Raw genomic sequence first — 20,653 nt, forward strand, 5'->3', positions numbered from 1 at the left:
CTCTCCCTCTGTTTCTTCCCCTGTTTGTGCACTGCCTAGCTCTAAAATATTTAAATAAAATCTTTTTTTTTTTTTTAATGAAATCCTTAGATGTAAATCTAACAAAATAGCTGTAAGATTTGTGTGCTGAAACTAAACAAAGCTGATAAAAGAAATCAAAGAAGATCTAAATGAATGAGGAGTACATAGTAAAGATGTCAGATTTCCCCAAATTGATATTCAGGTTTAATGTTAATTCCTATAAAAATTCTAGCAAGATATTTTGTAGCTATGGACAAGATTATTCTAAGATTTATATGGGAAGGCCAAAGGAACACAAATAGCTAAAACAGTTTTGAAAAAGAATAAAGTGGGAGGAATCAGACCCCTGATTTCAAGACTAATTTTATAGCCACACTAATCAAGGCTGTGATATTGGCAGATGGAAAGACACAGACCAGGGGAACAAAACAGAGAACCCAGAACAGACATACAAATACACCCAGCTGATTTTGGCAGAGGTGCAAAAGCAATTCTTGGGATGAAAGATAGCCTTTTCGAACAACTGGTGCTGGAACAAGTACACATCATGGGCCAAAACAAAGGAAAAAGAATCATACACAAAAAACTAACTGTGAATGGATCAAGGACCTAAATATAAAACATAAAACACAAAGAAAATCTTTAGTAGGCAAAAAGTAGGGTTAGGCAAAGAGTTCTTAGACTTCACACCAGGAGCACAGTCATAAAAGGGCATATGGATAAATTGTATTTCATCAAAATTAAAAATGTTTGGTTTATGTAAGAACCTGTTAAGATGTAAAAAGTCAAGCTAGAGAATAGAAGAAAATGCCCAACAAAGGACTAGTATCCAGAATATATAAAGAGCTCTTAATAACTCAATAATAGAAAACAATCTAGCCAGAAAGTAGGCTAAAGACATGAACAGATATTTCACCAAAGAGGATATGCAGATGCCAAATAAGCATATAAAAAGATGTTCAGGGGCGCCTGGGTGGCTCAGTGGTTAAAGCCTCTGCCTTTGGCTCAGGTCATGATCTCAGGGTCCTGGGATCGAGTCCCGCATGGGGCTCTCTGCTCAGCAGGGAGCCTGCCTCCTCCTCCTGTCTCTCTCTGCCTGCCTCTCTGCCTACTTGTGATCTGTCAAATAAATTAAATAAATAAATAAATAAATAAAATAAAAAGATGTTCAACATCATTAGCCATTACAGAAATGCAAATTAAAACTACAATATGAGACATTACTACACACTGTTAGAATGGCTAAAATTAAAAGTTAATGCCAAATACTGGCAAAAATGGAGTGAATCTAGAACTCTCATGCATTGCTGGTGGGAATGTATAAGAGTACAGCTACTCTAGAAAACAGTTTCGCAGTTTCTTAAAAAACTAAATATGCAATTATAATATGTTCAGTAATTGCACTCCTGGGTATTTATCTGAGAGAGATAAAAACTCAAGTTCACTGAAAGCCTGTACACAAATGTTTATAGCAGCTTTATTCATAATAGCCCCAAACTGGAAACAACCCAGATGTCCTTCACATTCAGCAGGTAAGTGGTAAAACAAACTGGTACAACCATACTAGGGAATACCACTCACCAACTAAAAAAGACTGAACCGCTGATACATGCAACAACTTGGATGAATCTCCAGATAATTATATGCTGTAAGGCAGGGGTGGCAAGACAGTCCCAAAAGGTTATATGCTCTCTGATTCCATTTATATAACATTGTTAAAATGACAAAATTACAGAATTGGTTAACAGATTAGTAGTTGCCAGGAATGAAGGAAGGATGAGTGTGAGAGGGAAGTGAGTGAAGCTGTAAAAGGGCAACAGAAGGTATCCTTGTGTTGAGGAACATATTTTGTATCTTGATGTGTCATTGTTAGATTCCTGGTTGGGATATAATACTATAGTTTTGCAAGTTCTTGCCATTAGGGGAAACAGTGAAAGTACAGCGGGGTTTCTGTTATCTTACAACTGTATGTGAATCTATCATTTTCTCAATGTAAAAAGTAATTTTAAAAAATTTAACCACCAGGAATTGAATGAACACCTAGTGAAATTATTGCGTGGTACAAATAAAGACTGTAATAAGTCTAGGTCGCCTTTGTGGCTCAGTCGGTTAAGTGTCTGACATCAGGTCAGGTCATGATCCCAGCATCCTGGGATCAAGACCCACATGGAGCTCCCTATTCATCGGGGAGCCTGCTTCTCCCTCTGCCTGCCGCTCCCCCTGCTTGTGCTCTCCTTCTCTTCTCTCTCTGTCAAATAAATAAGATCTTAAAAAAAAAAAAAAACAACAACAACTGTGAGCCAAAGAGCTAGAAATTAAATAATGTTATGTAGATATGAAAAATTAACCAGTTTAAAATTTTGTAAATGACAATCTTTGAAATATATGTAATAGTAATTGAAAAATCTTTTTAATTCAATACCTTAGATAAATTCTGGGAACAAATTATAAATGGGAAAAATCAAACACAAAGAGAAAAAATACATGAGAGATCAACTTAAATAGAGAGATAATGGCTTGAGAGGCTCTGACACATATTAGATAGGAGTCCTAGGGAGATTGAAAGAATGGCAGAGAGACAGTAAATGAATATATAATAGGTAATAATTTTCCTGAATTAGGTCTTAATTAGAAACTGTCTAGATAGTTTGTACATTTGAAATATACCATATGGGTGCCTGGGTGGCTCAGTGAGTTGGGCCTCTGCCTTCAGCTCGGATCATGATCTCAGTGTCCTAGGGTCGATCCTGGCTTTGGGCTCTCTGCTTAGCATCTGCTGTCTGCTCTCTGCCTGCCTCTCTGCCTACTTGTGATCTCTCTCTCTCTCTGTCAAATAAATAAAATCTTAAATATATATATATATATACCAGATAAATAAAGTAAATGCATTATTTTAGTTAAACATGATAGATTGAAAGTACATATTTACCTCCCAGTTTCTCCCTTTATAATTCAGTCAAATGTCAGTAAAGGGATTTTGTTTTTGAGGTATAAACTCACAGGTTTCTTTAAAAACAGATAAGACTGAGGCACCTGGGTGGCTCAGTCAGTTAAGTATACGACTTAGGCTCCAGTCATAATCTCAGGGTCCTGGAATCAGAGCCCTCAGGGGAGCCTGCTGGAGATTCTCCCTCTCCCTCTAACCCTCCCCCAACTCATGTGCATTCACTCATGTGCCCTCTATCTCTGTCTCTCTCTCAAATAAATACATCTTTAAAAAAAAGAAAAGAAAAGAAGAAGAAGACAAGGGATGCCTGGGTAGCTCAGTTGGTTAAGCATGTGCCCTTGGCTTAAGTCATGATCTCAGTGTTTTGGGATCGAGTCCCACATCAGACTCCTTGCTCAGTGGGAGCCTGCTTCTCCCTCTGCTCCCTCTGCCTGCCGCTCCCCCTGCTTGTGCTCTCTCTCTCTCTCTCTCTGGCAAACAAGTAAATAAAAAACTAGATTTAGATTTAGATTTTAAAAATCTAAAAAAATTTTTTAAGAAACAGACAAAACTACTGCAAATAAGAATAACCAATAGAACTTTGGAAACTAGAAAGCAAACATACAAGTACTGATTTAAGAGAACTGAAAACATAAAAGTTTGGTTTTTAGTTGTTATTTCTTTGTTTTTTATCTAAGGTTGGGAGAAAGAAGGGCCAAGAAATAAGGAGTATACTTAGAATGAGCCCTAGTAATGGTATATTATACACCTGAAACTAATATAACACAGTATGTTAATTATACTGGAATTTATTTTATTTTATTATTGAGAAAGAATGCACACGTGAGAGCAGGCAGGTGGAGGGAAAGGGACAAGCAGACTCTGCCAAGCATGGAGACTGACAAGAGGCTCCATCCCACAACACGAGATTAAGACCTAAGCCAAAACCAAGGGTCAGATGCTTAACTGAATAAGCCACCTAGGCTCCTTGGAATTTATTTTTAAAAATTAAAAAAAAAAAAATCATAAGAGAAAATACATTTACAATACTGTACTGTGGTTTTGTTTTTTTTTTTTAATTTATTTATTTGACAGAGAGAGAGAGATCACAAGTAGGCAGAGAGGCAGGCAGAGACAGAGAGGGAAGCAGGCTCCCCGCCAAGCAGAGAGACCGATGTAGGGCTCGATCCCAGGACCCTGAGATCATGACCTGAGCCGAAGGCAGAGGCTTAACCCAATGAGCCAACCAGGCGCCCCTGTACTGTATTTATTTAAAAAAAAAAAAAATCTGCAGGCACCTTGGTGACTCAGTCAGTTAGTTAAACATCACATTCCTGCTTTTGTCCAACCCTTGGTTTCAGCTCAGGTCATCTGCTCAGCAGGGGGTCTGCCTAAGAGTCTTTCTGCTCCTTCCCACACTCGTAGGTGCTTGCACATACATGCTCTCTCTCAAATAAATGGATAAATCTTTAAAAAGAATAAATCCATGTATAAGGGGACCCATGCACTTTAAACCTTTGTTGTTCAAGGGTCAACTATAATTAAATATCTTTAGAGAAATAACATTATTGTATCTATGAAACAACAGGATGCCTTTTTTAAACAATAGAGTAGTAAAAATGGAAATTTCAGAATATAATTTAGAACATGGAGGAAATCCCTTCGAATATAAAATACAGACAAAGGAGTGGAAAACAGGAGTAAGAGATAAAAAAGAGGATGGGGCTCCTGGGTGGCTCAGTGGATTAAGCCTCTGCCTTCGGCTCAGGTCATGATCTCAGGGTCCTGGGATCGAGCCCTGCATCAGGCTCTCTGCTCAGCAGGGAACCTGCTTCCTCCTCTCTCTACTTGCCTCTCTGCCTACTTGTGATCTCTCTCTCTGTGTCAAATAAATAAAATTAAAAAAAAAAAAAAAGAGGATTAATCTAGAACATCCAGCTTCTAGAGGAACAGAAATTCCAGTAAGCAAAAAGAGGGGGCAAGTAATTGATAAGGTGGGAGAAAATTAGTGGCCATATAGTAGATTTGAATAATATCATTCATTTATAGAAACCCTAAAACTATAGAGTACACACTTTAAGATACTACTTTCAGGTGTACATGGAACTTTCTTCAAGATAGATCATATTTCAGACCAGAAGTTCTCCAAATTTGAAAGGTTTGAAATCATATAGAGTATGTTCTCTGCCACAAATTGTATTAGAATCAAATTATATTGGAAATGAATAACAAAAAGATATTGGGAAAGTCCCTAGATAGTTGGAAATTTGACAACACTTTTCTAAATAACCCAGGATCAAAAAGGAAATCACCGGGGAAACTAGAAAATGTTTGGACCTGAATGATCATGAAAACATATCAAAACTTGTGGAATGCAGCTAAAATAGGCTATGAGGGAAATTCATACATTTAAATACTTATATTTGAAAGGAAAAAAGATCTAAAATGGGCTAGCAAACCTGTTCACAAAGGGCCAGGTAAATATTTTAGGCTTTGCAGGCCACGCAGCCTCTCTGTTGCATATGTAATTCTGCCTTGCGGCCTGAAATCAGGCATAGACAGTGCATAAATGAGTAAGTGTGGTTATGATTCCAATAAAACTTTATTCAGATCACATAACATATAATTTCACATAACATAAAATGTTATTCTCCTTTTCATTTTTTCTACCATTAAAAATGTAAAAACTATTTATAGCTTGTTAATAATAACTTTAAAGCATCTCATGGTATAATGTTATTGACTTTGTGATAAAACATCAGAAGCATAAACCATAAAGGAGAAGCTCAATATATTTTTCACTAAAATGTGGAATTAACCAAAAATACTTAAGAGGATAAATAAGCCACAAAAACAAAATTAAAAAGTTGTTTTAGGGGTACCTGGCTCAGTCAGTAGAGCATCTGACTCTTGATCTTCCAGTCATGAGTTTGAGCCCCATGTTGGTTATGGAGATTACTTAAAAAAAAAAAAAAAAAGTTTTATACCAGATTGAATTTCAGATGGATCAAAGATTTAAAGATAAAAAAAATCAAACTATACTGGGCACCTGGGTGACTCAGTTGTTAAGCGTCTTGCCTTTGGCTCAGGTCATGATCCCAGGGTCCTGGGATGGAGCCCCGCATCAGGCTCCCTGCTAAGTGGGAGTCTGCTTCTCCCTCTCCCACTCCTTACTCCCTCTGCTTGTGTTCTTCTCTTGCTATCTCTCTCTCTGTCAAGTAAATAAATAAAATCTTTTTTTTTTTTAAGATTTTGTTTATTTATTTGACAGAGAGAGATCACAAGTAAGCAGAGAGGCAGGCAGAGAGAGAGAGAGATGGAAGCAGGCTCCCTGCTGAGCAGAGAGCCCGATGCAGGGCTCGATCCCAGGACCCTGGGATCATGACCTGAGCTGAAGGCAGAGGCTTTAACCCACTGAGCCACCCAGGTGCCCCAATAAATAAAATCTTAAAAAAAAAAAAATCAAACTATGAAAGTACTAAAAGAAACCATAAGAAAAAACTATTAACAAAGTAATAGAATAAGGAAAGCCTTTTGAAATAGGACAAAAAACTCTAAAGCTATAAAATAAAAGACTGATAAATGTAACAACATAAAAGTCAATAATTTCGGGGCACCTGGCTGGCTCAGTCAGTACAGCATATAACTCTTGACTTCAGGGTTATGAGTTTGAGCCCCATGTTGGGTATAGAGAGTACTTAAATAAACCTTCTTTAAAAAGGTAAATAGGGGTGCCTGGTTGGCTCAGTCAGTTAAGCATCTGCCTTCAGCCCAAAGGGATTGAACCTGCTTTGGGCTTTGTGCTCAGCAGGGAACCTGCCTCTCCCTTCTCCCTGCTCGTGTTCTCTGTCACTATATCTGTCGCTCTCAAATCTTTTTTTTTTTTTTTTAAGGCAAATAATGTCTACAGAGCATTAACCATCATTAGCACATGACAAACCAGGGGGAAATACCTGATTTGTACAACAGACAATAGGCTTATTTTAGTATATTAAGAGTTACAAGTAAGTAAAAGACTACATATTTCAGTAGAAAAATGAGCAAAGGATTTAACAGACAACTCAGGAAGGAAATACATCTCATAATGTCTTAAAATGATATGATGTACAGACTCATGATAAGAAACATTAAATTAAAACTACATAAAACACTCTTTTTCTCCTATCATGTTGCCAAAGATCAATAAGTTCGAGAACACCATGTTGCCAAAGGAAAAGGACAGCTGGTGTTCTCATGCACTACTAATGGGTGTATAAAATAGTATATCTTCTTTGATGGCAATTTGGCAGTATTTAACAAGATCCAAATACAAGTGCTCTATGATTAACAGTTTTACTTACAGGAATTTACCTTACCGAAATACTCATATAAGTAAGATAAAACATTTGTACAAGATCATCCATTTAGCGTTATTTGTAATAGCAGAATAGTGATGCAACCTAAATGTCCATCACCAGGGGTCTGATTAAATAAATTGTGGTACACTTTGAAATCATTCAAATGCAGCCATTGAAATGAAGTAGTTCAATGTGTCCTGATATGGAATGATCCAAAATATATGTTTAGATGAAAAAAGTACAGAACATCATATATTGCTACCATTTGAGAAGAATGTATATTTGTTATACATTATATATATTAATGTATATTTGTTTATAAATGTATAAAATCTCTCTTGAGAATTATGTGGATCCATGGATGTTTCTGGGTAGAGGAACTAGAAGGCTGAAGAACAGTGACAGGAGGGGCACTTCATTTATATTGCAATTTGTTTGCTAGCTTTTGAATTTAGAAGTATGACTATATTATCCATCCAAAACCATTTTTAAATAATATGAACAAGACAGAGTGTTCACTGTGATATCATTTGAGTGCAATGCTCAAAATATCCTGAATATCCATCAGTAGGAGAACTTGAAAATTGTGGTCAAATCATACATACGTGAGCACATATATGCTCAGTCATACGTGAGCACAGTTAAAATAAGTTAAGCTTTTCATGTGAGCATAGATACATCTCAGATTTGTAATGTTAATGAGAAAGGTAAGTTACACGTCAGCATGATCCCATCAATAGAAAGTTTGAGAAATAGCAAATAGCACTTTTTAACTGTGATGTTTTATTCTTTAAAAGAGAAACCTGATGTCAGTATGACACTCAATCTTATAAATCTATGGAGTTGACTAGGCAGTTCCCATAGTGATATTTTGGCCCAATCCTGTGTGTCTCATGGGGACCCTAAACCCTCCTACAGGAGCCAGAATCCTCCTCAAATGAAAAACACTCTAGCTCTTGTCTGTATCTGAATCTTCTTGTTTTCCAGGGATGTTGGTGGTGAATGTAACATGGAGGAACAAGACGTATGTAGGTACACTTCTTGATTGCACGCGGCATGATTGGGCACCCCCCAGGTAAGCATTTTACAGCTTTTTGGCGCATATTAGTCTTAGCCACCCTAATCAGTGATCCCTTATGCCTTCATCCTGTTAGAGCTTGATCGCTTTTAAGACACCCAGCTTTTAAAGAATATGATAGTGTCGGGTTGAGGGAAGGCACTCTCCTGCTCTGGCATTCAAGAAGAATAAATGAATTACATGTTGATGGGTGGGATAGGCATTGGGGAGGAGATCCTGTTTAAGCCTTTGTCTGGAATTACCTTGAGACCAAGTCCACCGAGTCTGCCTGTAGGTAAACAAACAATCATTGATCCTGCTTTTTGATGGTAGCCATCTCCAAGGAGTTTAAACTCAAGAGCATTTTCATTTTTATGAACACTAGACAATGTGGGTTTCACAAGGACCCTTTCTGGTTGGCATTTCAGTAAATGGCACTTTACAGCTTGTTTGTACCCAGTTTGCCAGGATTTGGGGAACCCAGATGTTGGGGAATGATATACAGCTAACAAGCAGATAGCATCCTAGGAGCTCACCACTTAATGTAGTTCCCACGCTTTCAAAAGTTCCTTTAACAAATCATATTCATTGAAAATGATAGTTACCATCTGGACAGTTCTTCTGGAGGCAGCTGAACTGGTTTTAAGTTATTTTCTCTTCTTAATAATATCCTGTTGTGTTTGCCCTTTTGCCAAGGTTCTGCGACTCCCCGACCAGTGACTTGGAAATGCGCAATGGCCGGGGTAGAGGCAAACGCATGCGTCCCAACAGTAACACACCTGTCAATGAGACAGCCACGGCCTCCGACAGCAAAGGGACCAGCAGCAGCAGCAAAACCCGAGCAGGAGCCAATAGCAAAGGCCGTCGGGGCAGCCAAAATTCTTCAGAGCATCGCCCACCTGCCAGTAGCACCTCTGAAGATGTCAAGGCCAGCCCTTCCTCAGCTAATAAGCGGAAAAACAAACCGCTTTCAGACATGGAGCTGAATTCTAGCTCAGAGGACTCCAAAGGGAGCAAGCGCGTCCGTACGAATTCCATGGGCTCAGCCACTGGTCCCCTCCCTGGGACCAAGGTGGAACCCACTGTTCTAGACAGAAATTGTCCCTCCCCAGTCCTGATTGACTGCCCCCACCCAAACTGCAACAAAAAATATAAGCACATCAATGGACTTAAGTACCACCAAGCCCATGCCCACACAGATGATGACAGTAAGCCGGAAGCAGATGGAGACAGTGAGTACGGAGAGGAGCCCACCCTACATGCAGACCTTGGGAGCTGCAATGGTGCATCCGTCTCACAAAAAGGTTCCTTGTCCCCTGCCCGCTCAGCTACCCCCAAAGTTCGGCTCGTAGAGCCCCATAGCCCTTCTCCTTCAAGCAAATTCAGCACAAAAGGCCTCTGTAAGAAAAAGCTGAGTGGGGAAGGGGACACAGACCTCGGGGCCTTATCAAATGATGGCTCTGATGATGGACCCTCAGTAATGGATGAAACAAGCAATGATGCCTTTGATTCTTTGGAAAGGAAGTGTATGGAAAAAGAAAAATGTAAAAAACCCTCCAGTTTGAAGCCTGAAAAGATTCCTTCCAAAAGCTTAAAGTCAGCGAGGCCTATTGCCCCTGCCATCCCCCCACAGCAAATCTACACCTTCCAGACCGCCACCTTCACAGCAGCAAGCCCAGGCTCCTCCTCAGGCTTGACCACCACAGTGGTCCAAGCCATGCCCAACAGCCCCCAACTCAAACCTATTCAGCCCAAGCCCACTGTGATGGGAGAACCTTTCACAGTCAACCCTGCCTTGACTCCAGCCAAGGACAAGAAAAAGAAAGACAAAAAAAAGAAGGAGTCTTCAAAGGAACTTGAAAGTCCTCTGACCCCTGGGAAAGTGTGTCGAGCAGAAGAAGGCAAAAGCCCATTCAGGGAATCATCGGGAGATGGGATGAAGATGGAGGGGCTCCTGAATGGCTCCTCAGACCCCCACCAAAGCCGACTGGCTAGCATCAAGGCAGAAGCTGACAAGATCTACAGCTTCACAGACAATGCCCCCAGCCCTTCAATCGGAGGCAGTAGCCGCATAGATAGCACCACCCCTACCCAGCCCCTGACTCCCTTACATGTGGTGACCCAGAATGGAGCTGAAGCCAACTCAGTCAAAACCAACAGCCCTGCATACTCTGACATATCTGATGCTGGGGAGGATGGGGAGGGCAAAGTGGACAGTGTCAAATCAAAGGACCCTGAGCAGTTGGTTAAGGAAGGGGCTAAGAAGTCACTTTTCCCCCCTCAGCCGCAGAGCAAAGACTCACCGTATTACCAAGGCTTTGAGAGTTACTACTCTCCAAGTTATGCACAGTCCAGCCCCGGGGCGCTGAACCCCAACAGCCAGGCAGGAGTGGAGAGCCAGGCTCTGAAGACTAAAAAGGATGAAGAGCCTGAGAGCATAGAGGGGAAAGTGAAGAACGATATCTGTGAGGAAAAGAAACCAGAACTGAGTGGTTCCAGCCAGCAGCCTTCGGTCATCCAGCAGCGTCCCAACATGTACATGCAGTCCCTGTACTACAACCAGTACGCCTATGTGCCCCCATATGGCTACAGCGACCAGAGTTACCACACCCACCTCCTGAGCACCAACACGGCCTACCGACAGCAGTACGAGGAGCAGCAGAAGCGGCAAAGCCTGGAGCAGCAGCAGCGGGGGCTCGACAAGAAGGCCGAGTTAGGCCTGAAGGAGCGCGAGGCCGCACTCAAGGAAGAATGGAAGCAAAAGCCATCGCTTCCACCGACTCTCACCAAGGCCCCCAGCCTGACGGACCTGGTCAAGTCGGGACCCGGGAAGGCCAAGGAGCCAGGGACTGACCCTGCCAAGTCAGTCATCATTCCCAAGTTAGATGACTCCTCCAAACTCCCCAGCCAGGCCCCAGAAGGACTTAAAGTGAAGCTGAGTGAGGCCAGCCACCTAGGCAAGGAGGCCTCTGAGGCTAAGACAGGTGCTGAGTGTGGCCGGCAGGCAGAGGTGGATCCCATACTCTGGTACAGACAGGTAACTGTCCTGGGAGGAAACAGAGTATTTGATAGGCTTTCTCTCTTCCTCACAAATCAGGGCTCTCCTTAGGTGGGGGGTCAGCAGAATAGAGATTGGCAGGAGAAATCTGTAATTTAAAGGATTCTTTACTTTTGTAAATCATGTTCGTGTTTTTAAAAAGCATTTTAAAAAGTAAAAGGTGTTTTTCCCATTTGACAGGAGATGCCCAGGTAAGTTAGCTTGATCTGTCTGGGTCACTTGCAACTTCACTAGCAGAGCCAGGACTAGAACCCAGGTTATCTCAATTCCTACTCCACTGTTTCTTCCCGTTTGGTTCCTATGGAATAGGTTCATGGTGATCTCTCCATTTCCTAGAGGGAGTTACCATTCAGTCTGAGTTACTTCCTGAAAGATTTTATAGTGGGGACCCTGGCTGGTTCAGTCAGTGGAGCATGCAACTCTTGATCTCAGGGTTTTAAGTTCAAGCCCCACGTTGGATGTAGAGATTACATAAAAATAAAATCTTTTAAAAAATGGTTTTTTTTTTTTTTTTTTTTTAAGATTTTATTTATTTATTTGACAGAGAGGTCACAAGCAGGCAGAGAGGCAGGCAGAGAGAGAGGAGGAAGCAGGCTCCCTGCTGAGCAGAGAGCCCGATGCGGGGCTCGATCCCAGGACTCTGAGATCATGACCTGAGCCAAAGGCAGCGGCTTAACCCACTGAGCCACCCAGGTGCCCCTTAAAAAATGGTTTTTTAATAGGTAGAGTTAGAACTAAGAACTTGGTCTTACATCATGTTCTACTCATGAGACTTAGAAAGTCTTCCCATGCTTCTTGGTATCACCACTAGACCTCCCTCCTCTGAGCTGGGCAGCACTCATGACTCTCTGCCCCTAAGCTTGCTCTTAAGAAGTGAAACCACCTAAAATTCCTTGGAAAGGGAGCAGCTTCTTTTATTCAAAGACTCCTTTCCCCAGAATGCATTTTCTCCTAAAGAAGACCCACTGGTGGATTTTCCTTTTCCTTCCCCACATCTTGTTTCCTCCTGGGCAGGGAGGGAGCAGGCTTTTTAAAAAGGAGGGACCAGAGTTCATTCTAAATGAAGATCAACAGAGGCCAAGATTTTACCCTGCACTGGTGTCTAGTATTAACCTGCACTGGTGTTTCTCCTACGACCTTGAGCTTGAAATCTCGCTCTCATCTGTACAACACTCAGTGCTCGTTCTGTGATTTTTAGGAAACAGAGCCCCGGATGTGGACGTATGTCTATCCTGCCAAGTACTCGGACATTAAGTCAGAGGATGAGCGGTGGAAAGAGGAGCGGGACCGCAAATTGAAGGAAGAAAGGAGTCGGAGTAAGGACTCTGTCTCCAAGGAGGATGGGAAGGAAAGCACAAGTAGTGACTGCAAGCTATCCACATCAGAGGAATCCCGCCTGGGGAGCAAGGAGCCCCGACCAAGTGTCCATGTGCCTGTGTCCTCCCCGCTCACCCAGCACCAATCCTACATCCCTTACATGCACGGCTACTCCTACAGCCAGTCCTATGACCCCAACCACCCCAGCTACCGGGGCATGCCTGCTGTGATGATGCAGAACTACCCAGGTATAGCCCCCACCTTCCCACTTGGCGCTCCACTAACTGGGAAGGGAAATGAAACAAATTTCAGAGCCAGAGTTTTCTTGCAGACCCCTAAGGCTGACTGTGCCTGGGACAGATGACTGCCCTGTTTTGAATCTGACATTCTGTGAGCTGGTCAGTCTAGCCCCAAGCTCCTTGAATAACCCCTGACCACAGTCTGAGGGACCATGTCTCCCTCCCTTGCTCCAGCTAAAGTTTTGCCTCTGTAGTAAGTTTTCCTGGATAACTGAAGGCAGAACTCCCTACCACTGCCATCTTCCCTCAGCTGGGATTTTTTTTAAACACATGCTTTACACTTTTGCAATGGGTAAGGTATCTTGGGGAATACAAAAGAAACAGAGAAGACTAGTTCCCTCTTAAGGAACTTACAACTTAATTGTATCGGGAGAGACACATGGAACAAATAAAATTCAAACCAGGACAATGCATGTATTCATTTAGAAGATCATGTTCAGCTGGAAGGTTGGAAGACAGTGGGAGAGGGGAAGATCTGTTTGAAATCAGAGTGGGGGGAAGTCCAGTAGAAAACATTCAGCTTGGGAAAGATAAGCTCTTGACACTGCCATCCCTGAATTCTTGGGGAGGGACACAAAGTAGGGACATAAGTGGTTTTTAACTCATTACAGGACAGTGCTCCTGTTCAACTGTACTCATTGCTTTCTGTTGTCCGAAGCGTCATGTGGGATGCTTCTGGGGGCAGAAGAGCATTCTTTTCACTCCCCAGAGCTCCCCCCTCCTTATGAGAGAACAGCCTAGTCTTGATATCCTGGTCAAACACTGTAAGGCAGGCTCTAAATAGCACAAGTAAACTTTTCAAACAGAGATAGGAAATTGTCTCAGCCTGTGGTGTTCCTTCCTCTCTGTTACTCCATCCATCCACATAAAAATAACACTTACCTTGGCAGGTGCCTGCTGTGGGTCAGACACTACTCAGTGACTTGTGTACACGATCTCATTTAATCTTCCCTATGGATAGCATTAGTATCTTCCTGCTGATGGGAAAGAAACTGAAACTCAGAAGGGTTGTTACTTTAGTTAAGGCTAACCAGCTGGTAAGTCTCTCGAGGTAGATTTGATCCCAAGGTCATCTGACTCCAAATCCTCTGACCTTTCCACTTCACCATAATTTACCCTCTCCAAGGTGAATCTCTGAGGCTGAGGCTCTAGAGTAGTTGATTCCCCAGAAGCTGAGGCCCATGTTCGTAATATCCCTTAGCTAGTGTGCCTCTACAGCTCAGTAAAGAAAGGACACACTAATAGGTTCAGCCTGAAGACACCATGGTTGGAACCACCTCCGCCTGTGTCTAGGAAAGCTGATGCCCGCCTAACCACAGTCACTAAAACGAGTTTCATCTGCTTCTCGAATCTCTGACCATTTTACTTCTCCTTCCCCAGGTTCCTACCTACCTTCCAGCTACTCTTTCTCCCCATACGGCAGCAAGGTCTCAGGGGGTGAAGATGCCGACAAGGCACGAGCCAGCCCCAGTGTCAGTTGTAAATCCGGCTCGGAGTCCAAAGCTCTGGACATCTTGCAGCAGCATGCCAGTCACTACAAGAGCAAGTCTCCCACGGTAAGCGGCGCCGGCTGCTAACAAAACCCAGATCCAGGGTCTGGAAGAAGGTGGGCAGGCAAGTTCAGGTCTTAACTACAGTGCAGCCTAGCTGACTTGGCATTGGCTTTACCAGGCATCTCCACAATTCTCAGGTGCCCTGCGTTTGTAAGGAGTCCTAATGTGGACTCGAAGCATCTTGTGTGTGTGTGTGTGTGTCTCACAGTAGTGCTTTCGTGTCTGCTTTTTTTCCAGATAACTGATAAAACGTCTCAGGAGAGAGATCGGGGAGGTTGTGGAGTGGTTGGGGGGGGTGGCAGCTGTAGCAGCATCGGGGGAGCAGGTGGGGCTGAAAGGAGTGTGGACCGGCCCCGCACCTCCCCTTCTCAGCGCCTGATGTCCACACACCACCACCACCACCATCTGGGCTACTCGTTGCTCCCAGCACAGTACAACTTACCCTACGCAGCAGGTAACCTCCTTCCCCTAACTCTTTTTTACTTCGTCCCAGTAGCCTAGCAGTATTGCCCACATCAAGGGACCCCCAGCAAGAATCCTTTTCAGTTTTTTCTTGTTGAGCTTCTAATCTGTCCAGATCTTAGCCCCCTGCAGGTAGTCATTAAAGCATAGGACATTTATTTCCTCTCCCGGAGCTTAGGGACTCTCAAACTCCTCTAGAAAATTGGCTTTGGTATTCAGAAGAATAAGGACCAGCTATTCCATAACCAAAGAGAAACAAGCAGCTGAAAAATAGAGCCTTGCTATATATGCTGTCCGCAGCCACTATATCTGGCCAAGTACCAGATTTTTTTCTTCTGTCAGCACCCCAAAACTTAGGGAAGCCAGGAATTTAAGGAGAAACTCCTGTCATCCACGCCAAGCTGAGAAAGAAAAAGTGTTTAATCGGAGGGTTCTGGGAGTGTTACACTAAACATGTCCTCCTTCTCACTCAGGGCTTTCTTCTACAGCCATTGTTGCCAGCCAGCAAGGCTCAACTCCCTCACTCTACCCACCCCCTCGGAGGTGAGAACGGTAAGTCACTTTTCAATTTGGGACAACACGTAGAGCAGGAAGAGTTGATACCTGGATCACAGAACCCTTGTGGAGACTAGGTGTGGGGGTCAGTGGTCTGGAAATGGTGGAACCTTGGCCAAGCCTCTTGTAGGGGTCTCCCAGTCTCTGGTTAAGCCGAGTACAACCAACAAGAGCTGCCCAACACCAGTGTCCCCAGAGGGCCAGGACTGGCCTCCCCTGCAGTTCGTTTTGTCGGAGCGCCACCTGGTGGTTATTATGCCAGCAGGCTGAGTGCCTGGTTACCTGTCCGTGCTTCCCTTACAGAACACCAAGTGCCCGGATAAAGTCAGCTTCACGGGCCCGGACTGGCTCACCCAAGGAGGTGCCGGAGGTGCCACTCAGACATCAGTTAAATGGTGTTGATCATCCCGTTTGCCGCTCCCACCGTGACCGGAGGCAGACCCTTGGCTCTCTCACCTCCACCAGATCCCCGGACTCCCCGACCCTCCCTCTTCCTCAGGAGCTGGAGAGCTGGTACTTAGCAAAAATATTTATTCTCTCGGCCACAGTCATGACTGTTGTGGCCCATGTGGAGATGAAGGCACGGGGAGGAACCAGGGGAACATGGCCTCAGCCCAGAGAAGTCACTGCTCTGTTCCCCCAAGACCCTGGTCAGCTGCCGGAGCAGTGCCAACACCCTCACTCTCACCCCCAGGGCGGGACTCCCGAGCACTGGGTAAGGTCTGAAGACAGCACAGCAGCCATACCCCTCTCACCGTCATTACCACAATCACCAGATTCCTGCATCTCCCTGGCAGTTTGGGCCCTGGGAACTGGCAGCACGTGGAGGAATTAGAATCTCAGGAAAGAAATTGGGGGCTGTTTTCTCTGTACTTGTGAAAACAAGGTCTTCAAACACGAAGACTTCTGCCCTCTCACGTGAGCACATATAAATGCTCAGAGCCTAGCCTGGAAAGGAAGACCAAGGCGTTTGCCCCACCGTGGCCTTGGGCTGCCCGTCAGGCAGAGGGCCGGGGTCCCAACACCAGCACAGGGCTCCCCAGGCATACTGGGAGTAAGCTGGAGCTGGAGCATGAATGGAGTCTGTGAAACAGAACCTGCATCCCCACGAAGTCCTGCTGCTTCCTCGCCCCCAACTCCTTGCCCTTGTCTCTCTTTCCTCCTGACCCCTTGGTGCCTTTCCCAGGGGGATCCCCATGCTGATGGCTCCTTTTCTTTTCCAATGCTTGGCTCTTAAGACTCAGGCAGGTAAAATAGTATTCCCCCCAGCATGGGGAGCTTTGGAGTCTGCCAGGTCACCTTAGGGCAAGGCCCAGGAGGCAGGCCCTGGGAGCACCCAGAAGTTCTTAGAGATGTCCTGTCCATTCAGCCACCTGAGTATCCTCATTTAGGGCCCCAAATATATACAGCCCAATTGCTCTGTATACAAGTACATGACTTTTATATAGCTCAGTCTGTAACCCCATGTGTGCCAATATAAGCTGTTTCTTCGTAACACGTTTTTGTTTTAGGGGCCACTGGCCGTGGGAAGGTAGGTGTTCCTTACACCCTGAGATAACACATCCAAGCCATTACTCCTCAGAACCACAGAGTGTTCTGAGTGGAGAACTGTGCTATGTTCCGAGTGGAGCTGTGCTATGAGGCAGCAGACATTTCTCTGCTCCCCTCAGAAGTGCAGTCTTCCAGTCCGGCTTTATGCTCTCTGCCCTGGAAAGGGACGAGGATGTGGCAGCTGTAGTGGAGTCACTTCTTCCCCAGCCTAGGGGAAGCTTTAGCTCTTATTTTGCTTTTGAGGTATCATCCCTTTGTTCCCCCTGGCTATCTTGCCTTGAACTTCTGGATTGAGAAAGACTGACACACACCAGCCTAGGCTTGAGAGGGGTATCTGTGACCAGAGTGCCAAAGCGACCCTTTAAGAGCAAGGACTTGGCTCTGACTCCATTTGGGGCAGGGAGGTAGAGGACAGTAAGCACAATGCCTGGCAGAGGCTGCTTGCCAAGAACCCCAGAGCCCTACTCTGAATGGCTTGGGGTCATTTGCTTAAGAGGAGCCCCTCTGACCTATAGACCTTTCCTCTGGGTTTTCATGTCATTGTTTTTATTCAGGTTGGGTTCTGAGCTCTCTCCCAAAACCCACTGTTTTAGACCACTTAGCAGGCCCCTTAAGCAGCCTCCCTCGCCCCCATCATTCCCTCTGCTCACCCGGAGGGCAGTGCTCCGGGCACTGGGGCACTGACTTCCCTTTTATCCATGGAAGTAGTTTCTTTGGACGCCTTCACCCCACCTAACCTGAGTCAACTCCACCAGGAGGATGACTCTGAATTTCAGCCTGATGCTGCCCTGCCAGGCTCCTGTGGGGTGGAGCCAAGTGCCCATCTCTGTTCCCGTTTGTTCTTAAATATTGTGTGTTTTGTTATCTGTGGCGCTGGCTTACAGCGTGCTCTGTACATATTGTAAAGAAACTGTTGGAATTAATTTTCTTTCCCTTTGGGCAGGCCTGGCCCCACATTCCTGCCCTTTCCACTTTGTTCTATAACAGAGAAGAGGAACTTCTGTTATTAGCAGGGCAGTCTTGGGTTCTGCAGAAGGGGACAGCTTTTCCTTTTCCTTAAAAAACACTTCGGCTCTCTGATCCTTGTATCAAGCCTCTGGAGAAGAGTAGGAGCTGAGCTGCCCAGAAGAGCAGGTGGGAGCAACAATGGCAGAATAGCACTGCCTTTTCCCCAGGCCCCTTTCCTCACCAGGTCCAGTCTTCCCTCCCTGAAACAACCCGAAGCAGCAGCAGAGGAAACAGACCCTTGACCAGTGCTGGGGAGGGACCTGCTGTCTACCTCCAGCCGCTCTGTATGGGGAGGCGGCCCGTGGGTGGGGGTATCTGTGACCTGTTCAGAGTTGAGACCCTCAGCAAGGATCCCCTGACCCCGCCCCATGAGCAAAGGCTGGCAAAGTGTGCTGTTAAGGGCCATGACACCCAGACCAAGGCTCACTGTGAGCCACCCCTGCCCAGGCCTTTTCCAAGACCTCGTTTGTCAGGGCTCCACCCGAGAAGCTAGAAAGCAGGAGCCTCACCCCCAGCTGGGACAGTCACGGCTTGGAGAGCTGCTCTTCAGGGCTCACATCTCCTTCCTCATTTAAGGTGTGCTGTTTCCTTCATCTCCCTTCCCTGCCTGTACATGTATGTATACATGTATGAAGCTCCCTTCTCTTACCTCATCCCTTCCACACGTCTCCAGGTCAAAAGACCACATGCAGAAGGGTTAAGAGGGCACCCCATGAAATGAAATGGTGATTCTTGAATCTTCTCTCCAGGCTCCAAGGCGAGGGTGAGAGGATGTGGCTTGGGGGTTGGGAGGGTGAGACTGTAGAAGGGCTAGAGTTACTGTACGCGGGCTTTGAGGTCACCCATGTCGCTTATTATATTGTGTACTCTGTCACCATCCCAGTGTCTACTCTCCTGCCCCTGTGGTTCAACTGGGCAGCTAGTTGGCCCCATAATTCTGGGCCTTTGTCAAATTTTACTACTAGGGCATCCCAGGAAGCTTTCCGATGATCCTCTGCCATGGGCCCCTCCTGGGATCAAGCCCCTCCCAGGCCCCGCCCCCAGCCCCTCTTGCCCCAGCCCACCCGCTTGCCTTGGTGCTCAGCCCCCCCAATTGGGAGCAGGTTGGGGCGAGCTGGAGGCCCGGGCTGGAGGGGCAGTGTTGCTGTTCATAGCTTTTGTTCCATTGGCGTTGCTCTGTTGGATTTAATTTCAGTCTTCCTGATTCTTCCCTTCTGTAAAGTGTACATTACCAAGTTCCTTGTTTTTTATATATATATATATATAAATATATATATATACAAACTGTACTCTTTTTGCCTTTGTACATTCAGGCAAGAAGAGAAAATAAATCTTTTTAAGAGACAATCACAAATCTGTGAGGGCTGCTGGTTATTTCTCCTGGAGTTTGCTGCTGAGCTGCTTCCTCCCCATTCTTCTGTTTTCCCTCAGTTTTCCTGATCTTCCTGGTTCTGCTCCATATGCATCCTCAGCTCCACCTTCCCTGGCTGATGGCAAACTGTTGAATCCAGTGTCCAGACTACCTGCCCTGCAGCCCTCTCTTGCCCAGCAGTGTTTTCCGGCTCGGCCACTGGCTTAGCCAGGGGCTTTGCTCCTCTGCCCTGGTCTCTCCTGTCTTCCCCCTTCGATCCCATTCACCAAAGTGGCTTCAGACCCCTCGGTACCCTGGGCCCTGGCTCCCGAAGGCCCGGGCTTTGGACACTCACTTGTGAAACTATGCAGCTAGGAGCTCTCCGCTTAAGAGTTTGCACTACTTAAACCTGCCTGGGGATAAGAACAGATGGTTTTTAGAAGCAAGCAAGCAACAGCCCCCTAACATTCCCCCTGCCGATTCCAGCCTCCAGAGTGCTCTGATCCAGAGCCCAGAGAATCATTCCTGGCTGGTAGACTCCTGTGGCTACCCTATCAGAACAAGGGCTAAGGGTTTAGGAGTCAAGAGCATTTGATCAGAATTTTAAAGGGTAGTACATTCTGACACACAGCCCAACCAAACCATTGTTCTGTCTCTTGAACTTTCTCTTTTTCCTCTGATCTTCTCCCCCTTTTTTCCCTTCTCTACTTCCTTTTCTTAATTGGCTTTGGAATTGAAGTATATTTTTAAATTATTTGTTGTATTTATTAAATAAAGTTTTTAATGTCCCTGTTCTTAAATTTAGACTTAGTTGCCTTTCACATATCCTACTTATCCATTAACCCCTCAAAATATACCAAGTTACCTTTTTAATTGGAGTGCAACTTTTGGGTACCAGATTTCTTTCCTGCTGGTGGTCTTATCTGGCAAAATTTCTTTTTTCCAAAGGGAAATTTTTTTTTTTTTAAAGATTTTATTTATCCATTTGACAGAGATCACAAGTAGGCAGAGAGGCGGGCAAAGCAGGCTCCCTGCTGAGCAGAGAGCCCGACTCAGGGCTTGATCCCAGGACCCTGGGACCACAATCCGAGCCGAAGGCAGAGGCATTAACCCACTGAGCCACCCAGGTGCCCCTCCAAAGGGAAATCTTTTTTTTTT

General features: G+C 44.9%; 1 protein-coding gene across 4 annotated transcripts in view; it reads left to right on the forward strand.

The window, feature by feature from the left end:
- ZNF609 (zinc finger protein 609) overlaps positions 1-20,295 on the forward strand; it is a 228,594-nt gene extending 208,299 nt beyond the window's left edge. For 3 of the 4 annotated variants that reach the window (XM_047735783.1, XM_047735785.1, XM_047735786.1), the window contains 7 exons: positions 8,272-8,359; positions 9,038-11,378; positions 12,598-12,964; positions 14,396-14,571; positions 14,806-15,022; positions 15,504-15,582; positions 15,889-20,295. In XM_047735783.1, the coding sequence (XP_047591739.1) occupies positions 8,272-8,359; positions 9,038-11,378; positions 12,598-12,964; positions 14,396-14,571; positions 14,806-15,022; positions 15,504-15,577 (3,263 nt within the window). In that variant the 3' untranslated portion in view covers positions 15,578-15,582; positions 15,889-20,295. The remainder of the gene's footprint in view (positions 1-8,271; positions 8,360-9,037; positions 11,379-12,597; positions 12,965-14,395; positions 14,572-14,805; positions 15,023-15,503; positions 15,583-15,888) is intronic. The other variant, XM_047735784.1, reaches the window with a different exon arrangement.
- The last annotated feature ends 358 nt before the right edge of the window (positions 20,296-20,653 follow it).

The sequence above is a fragment of the Lutra lutra genome, chromosome 7 (genome assembly GCF_902655055.1).
Source record: "Lutra lutra chromosome 7, mLutLut1.2, whole genome shotgun sequence".
NCBI classification, from domain to species: domain Eukaryota; kingdom Metazoa; phylum Chordata; class Mammalia; order Carnivora; family Mustelidae; genus Lutra; species Lutra lutra.